Source organism: Sorghum bicolor, chromosome 3 (assembly GCF_000003195.3).
Source record: "Sorghum bicolor cultivar BTx623 chromosome 3, Sorghum_bicolor_NCBIv3, whole genome shotgun sequence".
Classification (NCBI taxonomy): Eukaryota; Viridiplantae; Streptophyta; class Magnoliopsida; order Poales; family Poaceae; genus Sorghum; species Sorghum bicolor.
The window spans coordinates 62,413,061-62,430,854 of NC_012872.2; the positions used below are offsets into that span (position 1 = coordinate 62,413,061).

The 17,794-nt window shown below is 46.1% G+C and overlaps 2 protein-coding genes across 2 annotated transcripts; both read left to right on the forward strand.

Annotated features, from left to right (window-relative positions):
- On the forward strand, positions 4,934-8,850 carry LOC8062168 (receptor-like protein kinase HSL1). The gene is made up of 2 exons (XM_002456291.2): positions 4,934-7,791; positions 7,951-8,850. The coding sequence occupies exons 1-2, from the start codon at positions 5,136-5,138 to the stop codon at positions 8,406-8,408; spliced, it is 3,114 nt and encodes a 1,037-aa protein (XP_002456336.2). The 5' UTR covers positions 4,934-5,135; the 3' UTR covers positions 8,409-8,850.
- On the forward strand, positions 14,243-17,757 carry LOC8062169 (receptor-like protein kinase HSL1). The gene is made up of 2 exons (XM_002456292.2): positions 14,243-17,033; positions 17,147-17,757. The coding sequence occupies exons 1-2, from the start codon at positions 14,357-14,359 to the stop codon at positions 17,602-17,604; spliced, it is 3,135 nt and encodes a 1,044-aa protein (XP_002456337.1). The 5' UTR covers positions 14,243-14,356; the 3' UTR covers positions 17,605-17,757.

A 17,794-nucleotide genomic window follows, 5' to 3' on the forward strand; every position in this document is an offset into this window, starting at 1 on the left:
ACAAATTAGCAACTTGCTATAACTCAAGATTTGACAAGTGAATTTTACCAAGTTGTTGGAGATGCTCTAACACAGCTTTTGTATAATTATTTTTACGAATAATGTAACTCATTCACGTATTTTTTGTTCAAGGTCTAATACTATACACAACTTTTGCAGCAAAATTTTTTACATGATATGTTCCAAACTAACTTTTCAACATAAAAAATTTATTCATAGTACATAAAAAAACACTTTGTTCGTTTAGCTGATAAATCATGATATGTTGGCTGCTTTGCTGTGAGAGGAAAACATTATTGAACGATGACAATGCTGTGTGGGATATGGCCACGATGTTCGCTCCGGAGCCAACAATTGTGAATACTCAGTCCATCCTAATGTAACGTTTGATTTGGTAAAAAAAAGTAATGTTTAATTTTTTTTTGACATTAAATTTGACCACTCATTTTATTAAAAAAATTATATATGCTCCTGGATTTTCATTTAAATGAAATATTTTTTTTAACTTCCCCTACAAAGGCTCTTTGTAATTTTATCTCACCACCAGATGTGCATTGACAATCAAGCATAAATGGCATGATAAATGTGAAGTGCCGTCGTTGTCATTGGAGTGGCAGGTGAATACTCACATGCGAAACTTCCTAATCAATAATGCAAATATACATAACTTTGAAACTTCCTGATTTCAAAGATGGTTTACAAAGTTTACAAGGGACAGCACAACATTTTTCTATTTGGTCATATTAGTCAAAGGTTTCTTGTTTGTAATAACAGATGTTCAGGTATACAATTTTGCAGGATTTGCATGTTAACTGTTATGTCATCGTCGTCACAAGCAGCTTCCCGGCACAGTGATTCTTCCATAATCGGTTCCATTGTACTGGTATCAAAAGGATAACCTGATCTGTACTCCTTTATGGCTCTTATCTCACAATTTTGTTTGATAGGCAGTTCAATTTGGAACTCAAAGGGCAAAGGTTTTTCAGATTAACTTTCCAGCAAGTGGATATAAAGGACTGAATCCTTATTTGCAGTGCATGTACGTTCTTGTTTATTCAAATATTGTGTATTATATAATACCTAGATATTTAGTCATGAAAAATAAATATGAATTTTATTATAATTGAATTACGGGTGGTACATCATCATGATGAATAGTTATAATATATTTTTAATTGACGTATTAAATTATATCATTATTGCTGTTTTTGTATGATTTTTCAATCACACATCAATAACAATCATAAGCACGTGCGTGGCTACTAGCATAATATAAATATATTTATACTTTCCCCCAATCCATAAATTCGCATGAGTCTGCAAATTGAAAGGATTAACTTTCGGCCGATTTGCCTTCAGAACTGCAGTGTCAAGATTCTATCCAAAACTATAACCTGCAGATTACAGAAAGAGATTGAGAATTTAATTGACCTGAAGCATACAGGATTTCTGCAGCGCCTGTCCATCTCTGAATCTTTTGTATATGCAGCTGAGATTGTTCAAACATGATATAAGAGGAAGATTCCAACTGTTGTGCTTAAGCTGGATTTTGCAAAAAAGCATTCGACACTGTCAACTGGCTCGGTTTGATCAGTATTCTAGCTGCTCGAGGCTTCAACAACAAATGGAGAAGATGGATGCGGTGTATTGTACGTATTCCTTTTTCTTCTAGTTTTTTGACACCCTACAAGCACTTAATTGTCCTAAGAGGTGAGACCAGTGGAATCTCTAAGCTCAAGGAAGGAAGTACTGGACTGGACATGTTCTCCAATGCAACTGGCTTTAAAGATCTGTAATCAGAACAAGCGACGGAGCAGGAGCACTGGCCCTGCATCACTCGAAACCGTGGGTACTACTGGGTAGGCAGGAAGGGGAAATCGGCGACGGCGAGTCCTGCACGCCACGCCGAGCGAGTCGTCGGTCTCGGTCTCGGTCAGCCGATGCGGGCCGGTCCAAGCACGTACGTATACTAGTCTACCGTCCCGGGAGGCAGCTGGCCCGGCAGGGATGTTTCCGGCGGGGCTTCCCAGTCAGGACGTGCACGCAAACTCAGCGTGACGCAAAGCCTGACTTCAAAAAATTTTACAAAATTTTTCAGATTCTCTGTTAAATAAAATCTTTACACACATGCATAATTTTTCAGATTCTCTGTCAAATCAAATCTTTAGACACATACATGAAGTATTAAATATAGACAAAAATAAAAACTAATTGCACAATTTGATCGGAATTGACGAGACGAATCTTTTGAGCCTAAGGCCTTGTTTAGTTAGAAAAATTCCAGATTCCCTGTCGCATCGAATCTTATGGTACATGCATGAAACACTAAATATAAATTAAAAGATAACTAATTATATAGTTTGCCTGTAATTTGTAATCTTTTGAGTCTAGTTAGTCCATAACAAAAAAAATTTCACAAACTGAACAAGACCTAAATAGGGCGTTAGCGGGTAATGCTTCAGTAGTCGTCGTCGTCCTTGGGTTTGTTTGCGTAGCTAGCCACCATCTCGAAGGTTTTGTGCTGAAGCTGAACAACGCCGTGTTGGACGACGAAATCTATGCAAAATCTGAAGACTTTACCCTGATTGGTCACACGTGGATTGCCCAATTCGGTCTCTCTTGTTTATCCACTACTAATAGGAGTACCTACTATTGGAGTATTATAATTAATTAACCGGATTATCTATGTTAATATTAATATAAGTGATAAGTCCACTTGAATCGTTCGTGCAGGCGTGCACATAGGATTAGGTTTTTTTATTGTGCAGAAGAGGTGGTTAATTATAAATATTAAGCAGCGAGATAATCATGTAACATAGATACAATTTATTGCCGCAGTGTGTTTTTAGTAAAGATGGGCTTACTAATATTCTATTTTATTAGTGAAATATGTGTCATGCCAACTGTCACAGAAAATAATAAAGCTTATCTTAAGCTATTTCCACAATATATTATAAACAAGAAACTTGATGGATCTAATGGGTATTTATACTAGAGTACTGATTTCATGTCTGATATTTCTAGTTTTCTAGTAGTTTCTTAAGATTTTTTTTTCTCTAACGCGTTCAACGAGGATTAACATAAAGTCTCCAATTAGTAATAATAAGATGCTATAATAGTTTTTTCTAGTTTCAGGATATGCCATCAGCATTTGCATACCTTGGTGAACATGTGAGGTAGATTGTAGACAGATTGTTTTGGCCCTGTTTGGCTAGCTGATTTTTGGCTTATGCTAATTTGTTGTGAGAGAAAAATATTGTTTTATGATTGAAAAGTGGTGCTGATAAGTTCAAGTGAACATCGATGTGCAGTGATGGTGTACCATTTTCTCATGGTGGACGAGTCATGTCTAGAGGCGAAAGATATAGATGATGAGGATGTGGAACCCTAACACTAAGGGCAAGCATGTGGTTGGGAGAACATCAGGAGTGCCATAGAATCTATGCTCATAGGGATGTTCGCAATGCTAAACAAAAAGCTATCTAAGAGCAAAGCCAACACACATATTGTGTGAAGCCTGGAGCTTCGTGGCCCAAATCAACAAGAGAGAGTGGACATTCGTCTTGCTTGGTAGGCATAGACTAAACTAGCTTGGCAAAGCAAGGTCAGTGTTTAGTAGTCCAATGTTTGGTTCGCTTGCTTGTATAGTGTTAACGCTGCGAATTGGACACACCGAGTGAGCTTGCCTAAACGGCAAGGAAATCCTTGCCGAGAGCGAGTTTGCTGGGCGAAGCGAGCTTTTATGTTGCCAAAAACCATGCACGTCCTTGGTTTTGAGGAAAAAACATATAAGAGATGCGACATATTCTAAGGACCTATGTTATCATAATAAAACAATTTGAAAAGCACGATGTAATAGTATATTTCAAACCTAGAGATATACTTTTTTTATTTTTTTTGGTGATTTAAAAAATGATGACATGCAACTAATAAACTTATCTACTCTCTATGTTTCAAAATAAATATTATTTTGAACTCCGTGCAGCTTAAAATCTGTTAAGTTTGATTAGATTTATTTAAAAATAGTAACATTTCTATCTCAATCTATCCAACAACTTATTTAATAATGATACTTATACACGCCATAAATATTAATATATTTTTATATATATATTATATATTTGGTCAAAATTAAAAGTATCTGTCGAATTTGTCAGCTATTCAACAGTGTTTATCTCTCGCAATAAATCAACGAACAACAAATTAAACTATGGTTTTTCAACAAGTGAAACTCTATGTTTTGTAGAACAGGCTCTATGTTTTGTAGCCGGCCTCGTGGCGTGGGTCTTTGTTCGTTTATATACTACCACCATACATAAAGGAAAAATGAAAGTAGTGATTGAACCGTTGAAGTCCAGATCGGGCTCATCCTTCAGTCGCTCAAACCCAGGCCAGCCAACAACTAGTCGCCGTGTTTGACCGGAGCCCTGTCCTGTTGTGTACGTACAGTTATTTACTTGAGCTGCTAAGTCATTTAGTTGTATTTTTTTACAATAAATCAGTCAACATTATTTTATATATAGTTTATCAGCTAAATGGACAAGACCAATGTGGTTGGCCGTCGGAAGAAAGGTTACCAATTTACCACGGGCGGAAAGTGATCCCGACGGCGACGGCCCGACCTAAACATCGCTGTTCAAGTTCAACGCGTGCAGTCAATAACGAAATGACTGCTCTAAGCATTAAGCATTAACCTCTAGTATGTGTTTACTGCTCAAACTTTTTTTTTATAGAGCACTTCAGACTTCTAGAATCTGGAGCGAAGACCCAGCTGGAGGAGCCCAGACTTCCACTGAGCAGGCGATGGAATTCTCCCCGGTCGGCACCGAGCAAGGACGTTCCGTCCAAATCACTGCTAATCTGCTGTGCCGACGGGAAAACCACGCACTAATCCACGAAATTAGAAGCTTCGCGGCAATCACCTTCCAGGCTGCCACTGCCAGCAAAGCATAACGGGCGCGTACCAGTCAAAGGCAGCTCGGCATACAAAAAACCGGTGGACTGGTTCCCGCCGCCGAATTTGCTTACCGAACTCCCTATCCCCACCTCACCGGCTGCCAACTGCGGCGGGCCGCGCGCACCAGTCAGCACAACCCAACGCCCACGCCACCGCAGCCGGCGCCCGGCGGGAGACAATGGCACCACCGCGCCGCGCGTACCCGTGCGCGCGCACCTACTTCCTCTTCGTCCTGCTCGCGCTGCTCCCCTGCTGCTGCCTCGTGCGCCGTTCGGCCGCGCAGTCGTCGCAGCCGGCGAACAACGACACGCAGCTGCTGCTCCAGATCAAGAGCGCGTGGGGCAACCCGCCGGCGCTCGCGGGATGGGACGCCTCGTCCCCGGGCGCGCCCTGCGACTGGAAGTTCGTCGGCTGCGACAGCACGGCCGGCGCCGGGCGCGTCACGAACCTCACGCTCGGCAGCGCCGGCGTCGCGGGGCCCTTCCCGGCGGACGCCGTCGGCGGCCTCTCGGCGCTGACCTACCTCGACGTCTCCAACAACAGCATCTCCGGCGCGTTCCCGACCGCGCTCTACCGCTGCGCGTCGCTCCAGTACCTCGACCTGTCCCAGAACAACCTCACCGGTGAGCTGCCTGCGGACATCGGCAGCCTGGGGAAGAATCTGACCACGCTGTGCCTATACAGCAACGGGTTCAATGGCTCCATCCCGGCGGGTCTCGGGGCGCTGACGAGGCTTCAGACCTTGTGGATCGCCAGCAACCCATTCGTCGCGGGCGAGCTGCCGCCGTCGTTCAAGAACCTCACCAACCTAGTCAGCCTCTGGGCACAGCAGTGCAACCTCATCGGCGACTTCCCGAGCTCTGTGCTTGAGATGAAGGAGTTGGAGTTGCTGAGCCTGGCCAATAACATGTTGACCGGAAGCATACCTGCGGGTGTTTGGAGCCTGAAGAACTTGCAGCAATTGTTTTTGTACGGCAACAACCTCACCGGCGACGTGGTTGTTAATGACTTGGCCGCGACGAACTTAAATTACATCGACCTTTCGGAGAATTATAAGCTTACCGGAGCCATCCCTGAAGCCTTTGGGGCCTTGAAGAGCCTTACAGATCTGTACCTCTTCAGCAACAACTTCTCCGGCGAGATACCAGCGAGCATCGGCCGGTTGCCATCACTGTCGACATTCAGGTTTGGCAATAACAGGTTTACTGGCAAGCTCCCGCCGGACCTTGGAAAGTACTCAGGCTTGCTTATTGTTGAGGCTGATTACAATGAGCTCACCGGTGCTATCCCTGAAGGGCTGTGCACTGGAGGCAAGTTCCGGTTCCTCACCGCCAAGAGCAACAAACTGAACGGGTCCATCCCAGCAGGCCTGGCAAACTGTACGGCTCTCAAATCGCTGGCTCTAGACAATAACCAGCTCTCCGGCGACGTGCCAGAGGCTCTGTGGACGGCGCCGCTGCTTAATTTCGTGACACTACGGAGTAACCAGCTCTCCGGGAGTCTTCCGGTCACCATGCCCAGCAACCTTACAACGTTAGCCATGGAGAACAACAAATTCGGCGGCAGCGTTCCGGCTACTGCAGTTGCGCTCAAGAAATTCACGGCCGACAACAACCAGTTCTCCGGCCCAATACCGGCCAGTATTGGTGACGGGATGCTGCAGCTCCAGACACTGAACCTGTCCGGTAACCTGCTCTCCGGCGATATCCCGACGAGCGTTACTAAGCTCAGCCAGCTGACGCAGATGGACATGAGCAGGAACCAGCTCACCGGAGAGATACCGGCAGAGCTGGGCGCCATGCCGGTGCTCAGCGTCCTTGACCTGTCGTCGAACGAGCTCTCCGGCGCCATACCACCGTCGCTTGCGAATCCGACACTCAACTCCCTCAACCTGTCCTCAAACCAGCTTAGTGGCCAGGTGCCGGGCGGCCTGGCCACCGCGGCCTACGACGGCAGCTTCCTCGACAACCCCGGCCTCTGCACCACCGCTACGGGACCCGGGTACCTCGCCGGCGTGCGCTCCTGCGCCGCGGGGTCACAAGACGGAGGTTCTTCCGGAGGCGTCTCGCATGCGCTCCGCACGGGCCTCCTCGTCGCTGGCGCCGCGCTCCTCCTCGTCGCCGCGGCCTTCACCTTCTTCGTGGTCCGCGACATCAGGAAACGGCGCCGCGTCGCGGAGCGGGGCGACTGGAAGATGACGCCTTTCGTTGTGGATCTGGGATTCGGGGAGGAGCCCATACTCCGGGGGCTGACGGAGGAGAACATCATCGGCCGCGGCGGGTCCGGCCGCGTGTACCGCGTCACCTTCACCAACCGGCTCAACGGGAGCGCCGGCGCGGTGGCCGTGAAGCAGATACGGACCTCCGGGAAACTGGACGGGAAGCTGGAGCGCGAGTTCGAGTCGGAGGCTGGCATCCTCGGCAACCTGCGGCACAACAACATCGTCAGGCTGCTGTGCTGCCTCTCCGGCGCCGAGTCCAAGCTCATCGTGTACGACTACTTGGAGAACGGAAGCCTGGACAAGTGGCTCCACGGCGACGCTCTAGACACCGGCGGCGGGCACCCGATGGGGAGAGCGCGGTCCGCACGGCGCGCACCGCTGGACTGGCTCACCAGGCTCAAGGTGGCCGTCGGCGCCGCGCAGGGGCTGTGCTACATGCACCACGAATGCGTGCCGCCCATCGTTCACCGCGACGTCAAGACAAGCAACATCCTGCTGGACTCGGAGTTCCGGGCCAAGGTCGCCGACTTCGGGCTGGCCCGGATGCTGGTGCAGGCCGGAGCGCCAGAGACGATGTCCGCCGTCGCTGGCTCGTTCGGTTACATGGCTCCCGGTAAGGATCCTCATCCGTGTTTGCTTCTATACGATGGATCCCTGTCACATTTCATTTTCCGATTCTGGTACATAACTGAGAAGTAACTACTGTAGCAAATGTCACATGTTCTTGAACTGCCGGACCTTAGATTGGGCCTTTGATGATGCTTGTCTGCAGAGTGTGCTTACACAAAGAAGGTGAATGAGAAGGTCGACGTCTACAGCTTCGGCGTCGTGCTCCTGGAGCTCACCACCGGCAAGGAGCCCAACGACGGCGGCGAGCACGGCAGCCTGGCGGGATGGGCACGACACCTCTACCAGTCTCGAGGGAGCATCACCGAGGCCACAGACATGAGCATCAGATACGCCGGGTACTCCGACGAGATCGAGGTTGTTTTCAGGTTAGGCGTGCTCTGCACCGCAGAGATGGCGTCGTCGCGGCCAACCATGGACGACGTGCTGCAGATCTTACTCAAGTGCAGCGAGCAGACGCACGAGAAGAGCAAAACGCAGCGTGTCCCTGAGAACGAGGAGGATCCACTCCGGCTGCCACAGCGCGGTAGTCGCCGGAAACAGCTCTCGAACGGCACGGGGATTGACATCGAATCCAAGAGCCACTTCGACAGCATTGTCTGAAGGAATGAAGGAAGGAAGGAAGGGGAACCGACCACTGCACATACCAGTGAGTAAGTTAGGACAGCGTTAATAAACATCTATACTTCTATACTGATGCTTCATACTATAGTACATTTCAGTAGAGTTACAGCAGAGAAATCATGCTTCCAAACTTGTCACCAGACGTTGAATCTAAATTTGTGCATTGACACTGTAAATTTGTTGCAAGTGGCGCACACATTAGACCACTGAAACAGAACAAATAGCAAAGGTTTACGATTACAATTTCTTTCTGAAACAATGCAGGTGTTCTGCACATGCATTAGTACGATGAAGATAGAAGGGTCCCTTTCATCTGTTGAGTGGCACGTGATCCCGATAGCTAAGGATTTGAATGTGATTTTTTTCTTTTCCTGAGCTAACTAATTAATTCATAGAATCAATAAAGTGAAGGGTTGAAACACGTGTGTTTCGGCTTTTATGCGTCCATCGCGACCCTTATATAAATCTTCAGCCACAAGTCATTGAGATGAACATAAAATACGGTAATATCCGTTTCAACGCACAAACACGTTTTCTAGTAGTAAACAAAGATAGAAGGGTCACATGGCAGAATCGGACGAGCGGGTGCCCGACGTTAGCTTATTTCACCGCATAAAGCAATCCACAGCACACCATGGGACATACCATGGATAGTATCGAAACAAATAGAAATCAAAGAAAGATAATAATTCTACACGAGAAGATGAATAATTCACAGCACACCATTGGGCATCTTAGAATGCTACGAGAATCCAAAATAAACCATGTAATATCTCACGAGCAATATATAAAATAAAGAAAAAAAGTTCATATTACTCCCTCCATGTTAAGGGGTAAACTAGACCAACTGAAATAGTTGGAGGGAGTAAATTGAACCAGATGTAAGTTTAGGGCACTCACAATGTAGACTCTATCATAGAGTCTAAAGTTATTTATTACCTCGAACAATGTAAACTTGGAGTATAAATAAGACTTGGAGTTTTATTTTTTCTACCTCTTTCTTCAATAAATATGCTGCCACATCAGCAAAATACCATAAATAATATGTAATTAAGTGTCTTGGACTCTGTGATAGAGTCTTGCATTGTGAGTGCCCTTAGGGGGATAATCTAGACATATGCCAAACTTGAGGGGAGTAATTTGGACTTTTTTCTAAAATAAGTAAAAAACAAAATATAAATAAATATAGGAAAATAAAATTGAAAACAATAGGAGTTCCCACGGAACATCTCAGAACGCTATGAGAATAACAAAAAAAAACACTATGTCATAGAACATCTCATGGATAATTTAAAACAAGAAAAGAAAAAAGAAAAAATATCAGTGTGAAAAAATACAAGACTATTCAAAGCGCACCATGGAATATATATGATACTCCCCCCATTACAAATTATAAATTATTTTGGCTTTTTTAGATTCATAGCTTTTGCTATTCACTTAGATATACATTATGTCTAGATACGTAGAAAAGAAAAGCTAAATTTTCTTAGAAATTGGAATGGAGGGAGTATCACAAGAACACACCATAAAACATTTCATGAATAATATGCAAACAATCCAAAACATAACATGGAACATCTCATGGTATGATTAATATGTGAACAATCAAAACATACCGTAGGACATCCCATGGATAATATATGAAAATAAACAAAAAAAATAAAGGAAAAGAAAAACAAAAAATAAACATGAACAAAAATCCACAAATATAGGAAAAGAAAAAAGAAAAAAACAGTGGTGATGCCATGGAAGAATATATAAGATGAAAAAAAAGGTGGCGCAATGGGAGAAAAGAAAAAGAAAAGGAGTCCGACGGGCCTAAACTTGTGTATGAGATGGTATATTTCTTCATCCTTTTTTTTAGGAATTCCTTCATCCATTATGGACGTACCATGCTGTGAAATGGGCAATTATGCTACCTGGGCAGAGAACACAGCTTCTAGGCCGAACATGCAGCGGATTAGCTACTTGGGCCCTGGGCCTTGTCATATATGAAAATTGACGCCATGGACCATGGCCAGTTTCTGGTCAGAAGAAAATCTATTGCAAAAAGTCTACATACCCCCAAACTATTTAGAGTAGAATACTTTATCTCCCAAACAATAAAACTTGATATTTTACCCCCTAAACTTTCAAAACCGGTGAAATAACCCCCTAGAGTGGTTTTGGAGGGTGGTTTTGTCTTTTTCTTTTTTTATTTATTTTTGCTGAAAATTTGAAAAATTTTAATAAATCACAAAAAATCATAAAATAAAAAAAATCAATTTTGTTGGACTCTTGGTGAGTAGATCTACATAATAAATATATAATATGGTATACTTTAGTACAAAATTTTTGTTGTAGCTTTAAATCTATGTTTTTTATAATTAATAAGAATGATTCATATATGTAGTTCCTATAGTCCAATTATGGTAAAATTTTTATGGTGGGCTCATTATTGTATGCTTGAACCATATTAAAAATTTCATAGTTATTGGATCACGTATAACTTAGTTATAGAAAAAGCATAGATTTAACAAGAATAAAGCTAAATAAATCTATAACTAAGTTATACTTAATCCAATGGGTACGAAACTTTTACATAGTTCAAGCATACAATAATGAGACCACCATAAAAAAAATTACCACAATTGAGCCATAGGAACTACATATATGAATTGTTCTTATTAATTATAGACAAACATAGATTTAAAGCTACAACAAAAACTTGTACGAAAGTATACTATATTATATATTAATTGTGTAGATATACTCATTAGGAGTCCAAACAAATTGAATTTTTCATTTTATGATTTGTCTGTGATTTATTATGATTTTTAAAATATTCAGTGGAAATAACTAAAAAAGAAAAGGACAAAACCACTCTCTAAGACCACTCTAGAGGTTATTTGACCGGTTTTGAAAGTTCAGAGAGTAGAATATCCAGTTTTATAGTTTGGAGGATAAAATATTTCACCCTAAATAGTTTGGGGGTTATGTATATTTTTTCCAAAATATATCTGACCTCCCTTAATTTTCATCATAGTCCGGTTTTACTTCTCCTATCGAAAAACTGTTTTTTAACCACCTCTAATTTTTAAAACCGTCCAAATTTACCTCGTAGTTAGTTTTGAATGTGGTTTTGGCGGAAGTGATATCATATCAACTATCCTACATGGCGCTATGCCAGCTACAATGTAGATAAATCAGACTATATTGATAGTCCAGGATCAATTAGACTTTAACAAAAAAATATAGAAATAAATTATCCAAATATTTTTTTAGAAAGAATATACAATTTTAAAAATCATAAAATCAGATTTGATCATAGAAAATCATTTTAGTTAAAAAAGTGACATTGGTTTCATTAATTTTTTCCAAAAACATTCTCTATATTATAGCACCTAGCATAGAATTGTTCGAATTTTATATGATCTCTATTGTTGTTGTCTTAGTAGATGCTCTTCTTATGTGTTAAAATTAGTCTATGCTGATGATTCAGAGCATGTAGAAAATTCAATTGACTTTGCTGGTAACACATGCTCACAACATGCATGCACACTTAAAATATAAAACATAAACATTCATGCCCCTCTCTTTTGAGGATATGTCTTGACATTAACAAAGTCATTCATTTCATTGAAAGTTTGTAATACTTTGTAAACTTGACAGCCTATCATGTATTTGTGTTAATTTTGTGCTAATAATTCAAACCTCATCAAGTATAATTCATTAGTATGTTTATAAACAAGAAACAAAAAAGAGATGTTTTTTTGTATTACGGTGGTATTTAGATGACGAGACATGTTTGAGTCTAACATAGACTAATTGTAACATATATACATAATGTATTTCTAAAGTGCTTGTAACGTGAAGATGTAATCAACACATACTAATTCTTCTTTCTTCGCAAAAAAGACTAATTGTAGCATACATAACTAGAGCATCTACTAGCAAATAAACATCAAAAGAGCCCAAAAAAACTCAAATAGTTCTCAGCTATGTACTCCCTCCGTCCCCAAATACTGCTATTTCTAACAGATTTCAGACAGATTAGTGTGGCAAACAAAAGACCATTCTACCCTCAATTAATTTGGGTTCCACCATTTAATCATGCACGTTAAGCCATGGTACTCTGGTTCCAACGAGCTGCATTTAATGCCAACTAAACAAACTCAAACAATTACCATGCGCCAAAGTACTACTCCCTAGAAGAAATTAAATGGGCTGGTGGACCACGAAAGTTTCAAGAAGAAATTAAATGGGATAGTGGACCGAGTATGCTAGTAGAAATAGTAGTATATGTGGACAAAATTTTCTCCTAGAAATAGCAGTATTAAGGGACGGAGAGAGTATTATAAGACAGAGCATGATCTTCGGAAAAATCATGAAATTGGCTTCATATTTTTCTAATCTAAAACAACTTTTCCAAGATTAGTTTGGATTTTGGGTTTCAAAATTTGGTATTTTCTAAAAAAATATTTGATCATTTTTCTAAACAAATATTATTTTTTTATAAAGTAATAGACCCCTGACGTGGCATCATGTCAACTAAAATCACTTTCATCTAGAGCATATTCGGGCGATTTAAAGGTTGGATGAGATAAAAAGAAGAACCTGATTTTTGTTTTTTTAGAATTACCTGCCTTTTTGGTTGGATGAGGTAAATCGAACGGTGAAAGCTGAATTTAGGTTAAATGGAATTAATTTTTCTCTGTTTATTCAAACAGACCCTGTCTCCGTCGTCGCTCAGTTCCACGGGCCACACGAACTGCGTGTTTGACGGAGCATTAGAGCAAGTTTTCTCAGCAAGGTTACCGTCTACTTCTCCTCTTTTCTTTTCTCCACTTCAGCATTTAGTCGAATTACAGTCCACTATAATACTTGCTCTTAGTATGTTGTGTTGACCAGTCTCCGAAGACTAGAATGAAGATTTGAAAGGAACCACACGAGCCCCCCAAATTCGTTGTTTATAAAGAAAAATGGTGCAGTGAAGAACATAATTGACTCCTCTAAACGAGAAATTTTGAAACTTGATCTACAATTCGCGTGCCCCTTGAAACTTGACCCACAATTCGTAAGCCTTTAGAAATATGACCCAGATCATGCGAATTCTTTGGAAATTTAGTCTTTTTGGGATTTTAGTGATTTCATTAATTCCAGCCATGTTTTCACACTGTTTGGGGCCTGGGAAAAGACCAGATTGCCCCTCCCCTCTCTCTGTTTTGTTCCGTCGCTGGAGCTTGAGTCGTGACTTCGCGACTTCTTCCTCGCGAGACAGCGCCTACCCCGCGACGCCCGGCACCGCTACACAGCCGCCCGCCCTAACAGATCCGGCCGCCGCCCGCAGCCGGCCCCGAGCAACACCGCGCGCCCCGCTGGTTCTCCTTGCGACGGAACAAAACAGAGAGATAAGGGAGGGGCAATCTGGTCTTTTCCCAGGCTCCAAACAGTGTGAAAACATGGCTGGAATTATTGAAATCACTAAAATCCCGAAAAGACTAAATTTCCAAAGAATTCGCGTGACTTGGGTCATATTTCTAAAGGCTTACGAATTTTGGGTCAAGTTTCAAGGGGCACGCGAACTGTGGGTCAAGTTTCAAAATTTCTCTATCTAAACTGGCATCAAACCACGTGCTTACGGATAGTTTAGACCGCAAAGACTTCCGTAGCACTTCCCATCAGCCATCACAGGTCAGTCTTTCAACCGTCCTCCGTATGAAACACTCCGGACGGACGAAAATGCCACGTAAACTAACCGAAGTCATTCTGAAAGCACTCTCAACGGTCTTCTCGTGCCGTCAACGGTCAAGTTGCGTACAAAACAGGGCAGTCCAGTCCAGTTCCCTCTGCACTTTACCGAATCACCTCCATTTCCCGCGTCCACCGCGGCGGCCGTGCCCGTGCACCACCCGACGCCACGGCACGAAACACAATCCCGCCGAGGCATGGAGGCACCATGCACGTACCTCCCCGGCCTGCTGCTCGCGCTGCTTCTCTGCTGCTGCAGCCTCCTTCCCCGCGCGGCCGCGCAGTCCTCCCAGCCGGCGCCGGCGGCGGACGAGGCGCACCTCCTGCTCCAGATCAAGCGCGCGTGGGGCGACCCGCCCGTGCTCGCCGGATGGAACGCCTCGGACGCGCACTGCGCGTGGCCATACGTGGGCTGCGACACGGCAGGCCGCGTCACCAACCTCACCCTCGCCGACGTCAACGTCTCAGGCCCGTTCCCAGACGCCGTCGGCGAGCTCGCGGGCCTCACGTACCTCAACGTCTCCAACAACAGCATCGCCGACGTGTTCCCGAGCACGCTGTACCGCTGCGCTTCGCTGCGGTACATCGATCTCTCCCAGAACTACTTCGGCGGCGAGATCCCCGCGAACGTCGGCCAGGGCCTGGCGGCGAGCCTGACCACGCTGGTCCTCAGCGGCAACGAGTTCAACGGCACCATCCCGAGGTCGCTCTCCAGCCTCCTGAACCTCCGGCATCTCAAGCTCGACAACAATCGCCTCGCCGGCACCGTCCCGGGTGGTCTCGGTGAGCTGACGAGGCTTCAGACGCTGTGGCTGGCGTTCAACCCGTTCGTCCCTGGCAAGCTGCCGGCGTCATTCAAGAACCTGACAAATCTAGTCAGCCTCTGGGTGGCGCACTGCAACCTCGTCGGCGACTTCCCGAGCTATTTAGAGGATATGCAGGAGTTGGAGGTGCTGGACCTCTCGGACAACATGTTGGCAGGAAACATACCTCCGGGGATTTGGAACCTGAGGAAATTGCAAAAGCTGACAGTATTCAGTAACAATCTCACCGGCGACATGGTCGTCGACGATGGCTTTGCTGCAAAGAGCTTGACCATAATTGACGTCTCCGAGAACAACCTTAGTGGAGTCATCCCAGAAGTCTTCGGGCATTTACAGAACCTCACAAAATTACATCTCTTCAGCAATAACTTTTCAGGCGAGATACCAGCGAGCATCGGCCGGTTGCCGTCTCTATGGACTTTGAGATTGTACAGTAACAGGTTTACCGGCACACTTCCGCTGGAACTCGGGAAGCACTCGGGCTTGGGTTATGTAGAGGTTGATGACAACGAGCTCACCGGCGCCATTCCAGAAGGGTTATGCGCCGGAGGCCAGTTCCATTACCTCACCGCCGAGCACAACCACCTGAACGGCTCCATCCCAGTTAGTCTTGCCAACTGCACGACTCTTGTGACCCTGGACCTAGACAATAACCAGCTCACCGGCGACGTGCCAGAGCCTCTATGGACAGCGAGGCAGCTTCAGTTCCTAACACTACAGAGTAACCAGCTCACCGGGAGTCTTCCGGCAGCGATGTCTACAAACCTTAAGACGTTACAGATAGGGAACAACCAATTCGGTGGCAACATTTCGGCTTCGGCAGTTGAGCTCAAGGTGTTCACCGCCGAGAACAACCAGTTTTCTGGCGAGATACCGGCGAGTCTTGGCGACGGCATGCCGCTGCTGGAGAGACTGAACCTGTCAGGCAACCAACTCTCTGGCGCGATTCCCAAGAGCGTTGCTAGCCTGAGGCAGCTGACGTTTCTAGACATGAGCAGGAACCAGCTCAGCGGCGCGATCCCGGCCGAATTGGGCGCCATGCCGGTGCTCAGCGTCCTCGACCTTTCGTCGAACGAGCTCTCCGGCGCCATACCTCCGGAGCTTGTGAAGCCAAACCTCAACTCCCTCGACCTGTCCTCCAACCACCTCAGTGGCCAGGTCCCGATCGGGTTCGCCACGGCGGCCTACGACAACAGCTTCCGCGACAACCCCGGCCTTTGCACCGAGGAGGCTACGGGACCCGCCGGCGTGCGCTCCTGTGCTGCGGCTGCGGGATCACAAGACAGGGGTTCTTCCCGAGGCGTCTCACATGCACTCCGCACGGGCCTCCTTGTCGCCGGCGGCGTGCTCCTCGCCGCCGCTGCCTTCGCCCTGCTACTCGTCCGCGACATGAAGAAACGGCGGCGCGTCGCGGTCCGGGACGAGTGGAAGATGACGCCTTTCGTCCACGATCTGGGCCTCGGGGAGGCGTCCATACTCCGGGAGCTGACAGAGGAGAACCTCATCGGCCGCGGCGGTTCCGGCCACGTGTACCGCGTCACCTACATCAACCGTCTCACCGGGAGCGCGGGTGTGGTGGCCGTGAAGCAGATACGGATCGCCGGGACGCTGGACGAGAAGCTGGAGCGCGAGTTCGAGTCGGAGGCCGGCATCCTCGGCAGCGTCCGGCATAACAACATTGTCAGGCTGCTGTGCTGCCTCTCCGGCACTCAGGCCAAGCTCCTTGTGTACGACTACATGGACAACGGCAGCCTGCACCAGTGGCTCCACGGCCACAACTCCCGCGCTGATGGGCACTTTACGGCCAGGGCGCCGCTGGACTGGCTGACGAGGCTCAGGGTGGCCGTCGGCGTCGCGCAGGGGCTATGCTACTTGCACCACGAGTGCTCGCCACCCATCATTCACCGCGACGTCAAGACGAGCAACATCCTGCTGGACTCGGAGTTCAGGGCCAAGGTCGCTGACTTCGGGCTGGCCAGGATGCTGGTGGAGGTCGGGGCACCCAAAACGATGTCCGCCGTCGCTGGGTCCTTCGGCTACATGGCTCCCGGTATGGATTTCGGCCATGTCCATTTTGATGGGTTCTGTTCTGTAGTCTGTTAAAGAATTTGGGGGGGCAGTATTTGCTGTAACAAATCAAACGCTGAATTTGCTTCTCTGCAGAGAGTGCTTACACGAACAAGGTGAACGAGAAGGTCGACGTCTACAGCTTCGGCGTCGTTCTCCTGGAGCTCACCACCGGCAAGGAGGCCAGCGCCGGCGGCGAGCACGGCGGCCTGGCGGAATGGGCGCGGCACCACTACCAATCAGGGGGGAGCATCCCTGATGCCACAGACAAGAGCATCAGGTACGCAGGGTACTCTGAGGAGATCCAGGTTGTGTTCAGCCTAGGCGTGCTGTGCACCGCAGATATGCCGTCGTCGCGGCCAACCATGAAGGACGTGCTGCAAATCTTGCTCAAGTGCAGCGAGCAGACGTGCCAGAAGAGCAAGATGGAGAACGGCCAGGAGTACGAGGCGGCTCCTCTCCTGTTGCCGCAGCGGCACAGTCGCCGGAAACAGCCGTCGAACGGAACAGGAATCGACATCCAAGAGAACAGTGACTTCGACAGCACGGTCTGAGAACCGAACATTGCACACATGCCAGTACAGTAAGTCTGGACAGCGTCAGTAAACAGATATAGCTTAGAGTTAATGCATTTTAGTCATACTTCTGTTAGTACAATACATTGTACTATTGTAGCACAATATAGCTTAGAGTTATGCATCATAACTTGTCATAATGTATTCCTATTAAATCACACATACATTA

Excerpts from the sequence above, each read along its gene's own strand:
- LOC8062169 (XM_002456292.2), top strand. The coding sequence starts at position 14,357 with ATGGAGGCACCATGCACGTACCTCCCCGGCCTGCTGCTCGCGCTGCTT. Across the intron at positions 17,034-17,146 it reads CTTCGGCTACATGGCTCCCG|AGAGTGCTTACACGAACAAG; the intron begins GTATGGATTTCG and ends GCTTCTCTGCAG.
- LOC8062168 (XM_002456291.2), top strand. The coding sequence starts at position 5,136 with ATGGCACCACCGCGCCGCGCGTACCCGTGCGCGCGCACCTACTTCCTC. Across the intron at positions 7,792-7,950 it reads GTTCGGTTACATGGCTCCCG|AGTGTGCTTACACAAAGAAG; the intron begins GTAAGGATCCTC and ends GCTTGTCTGCAG.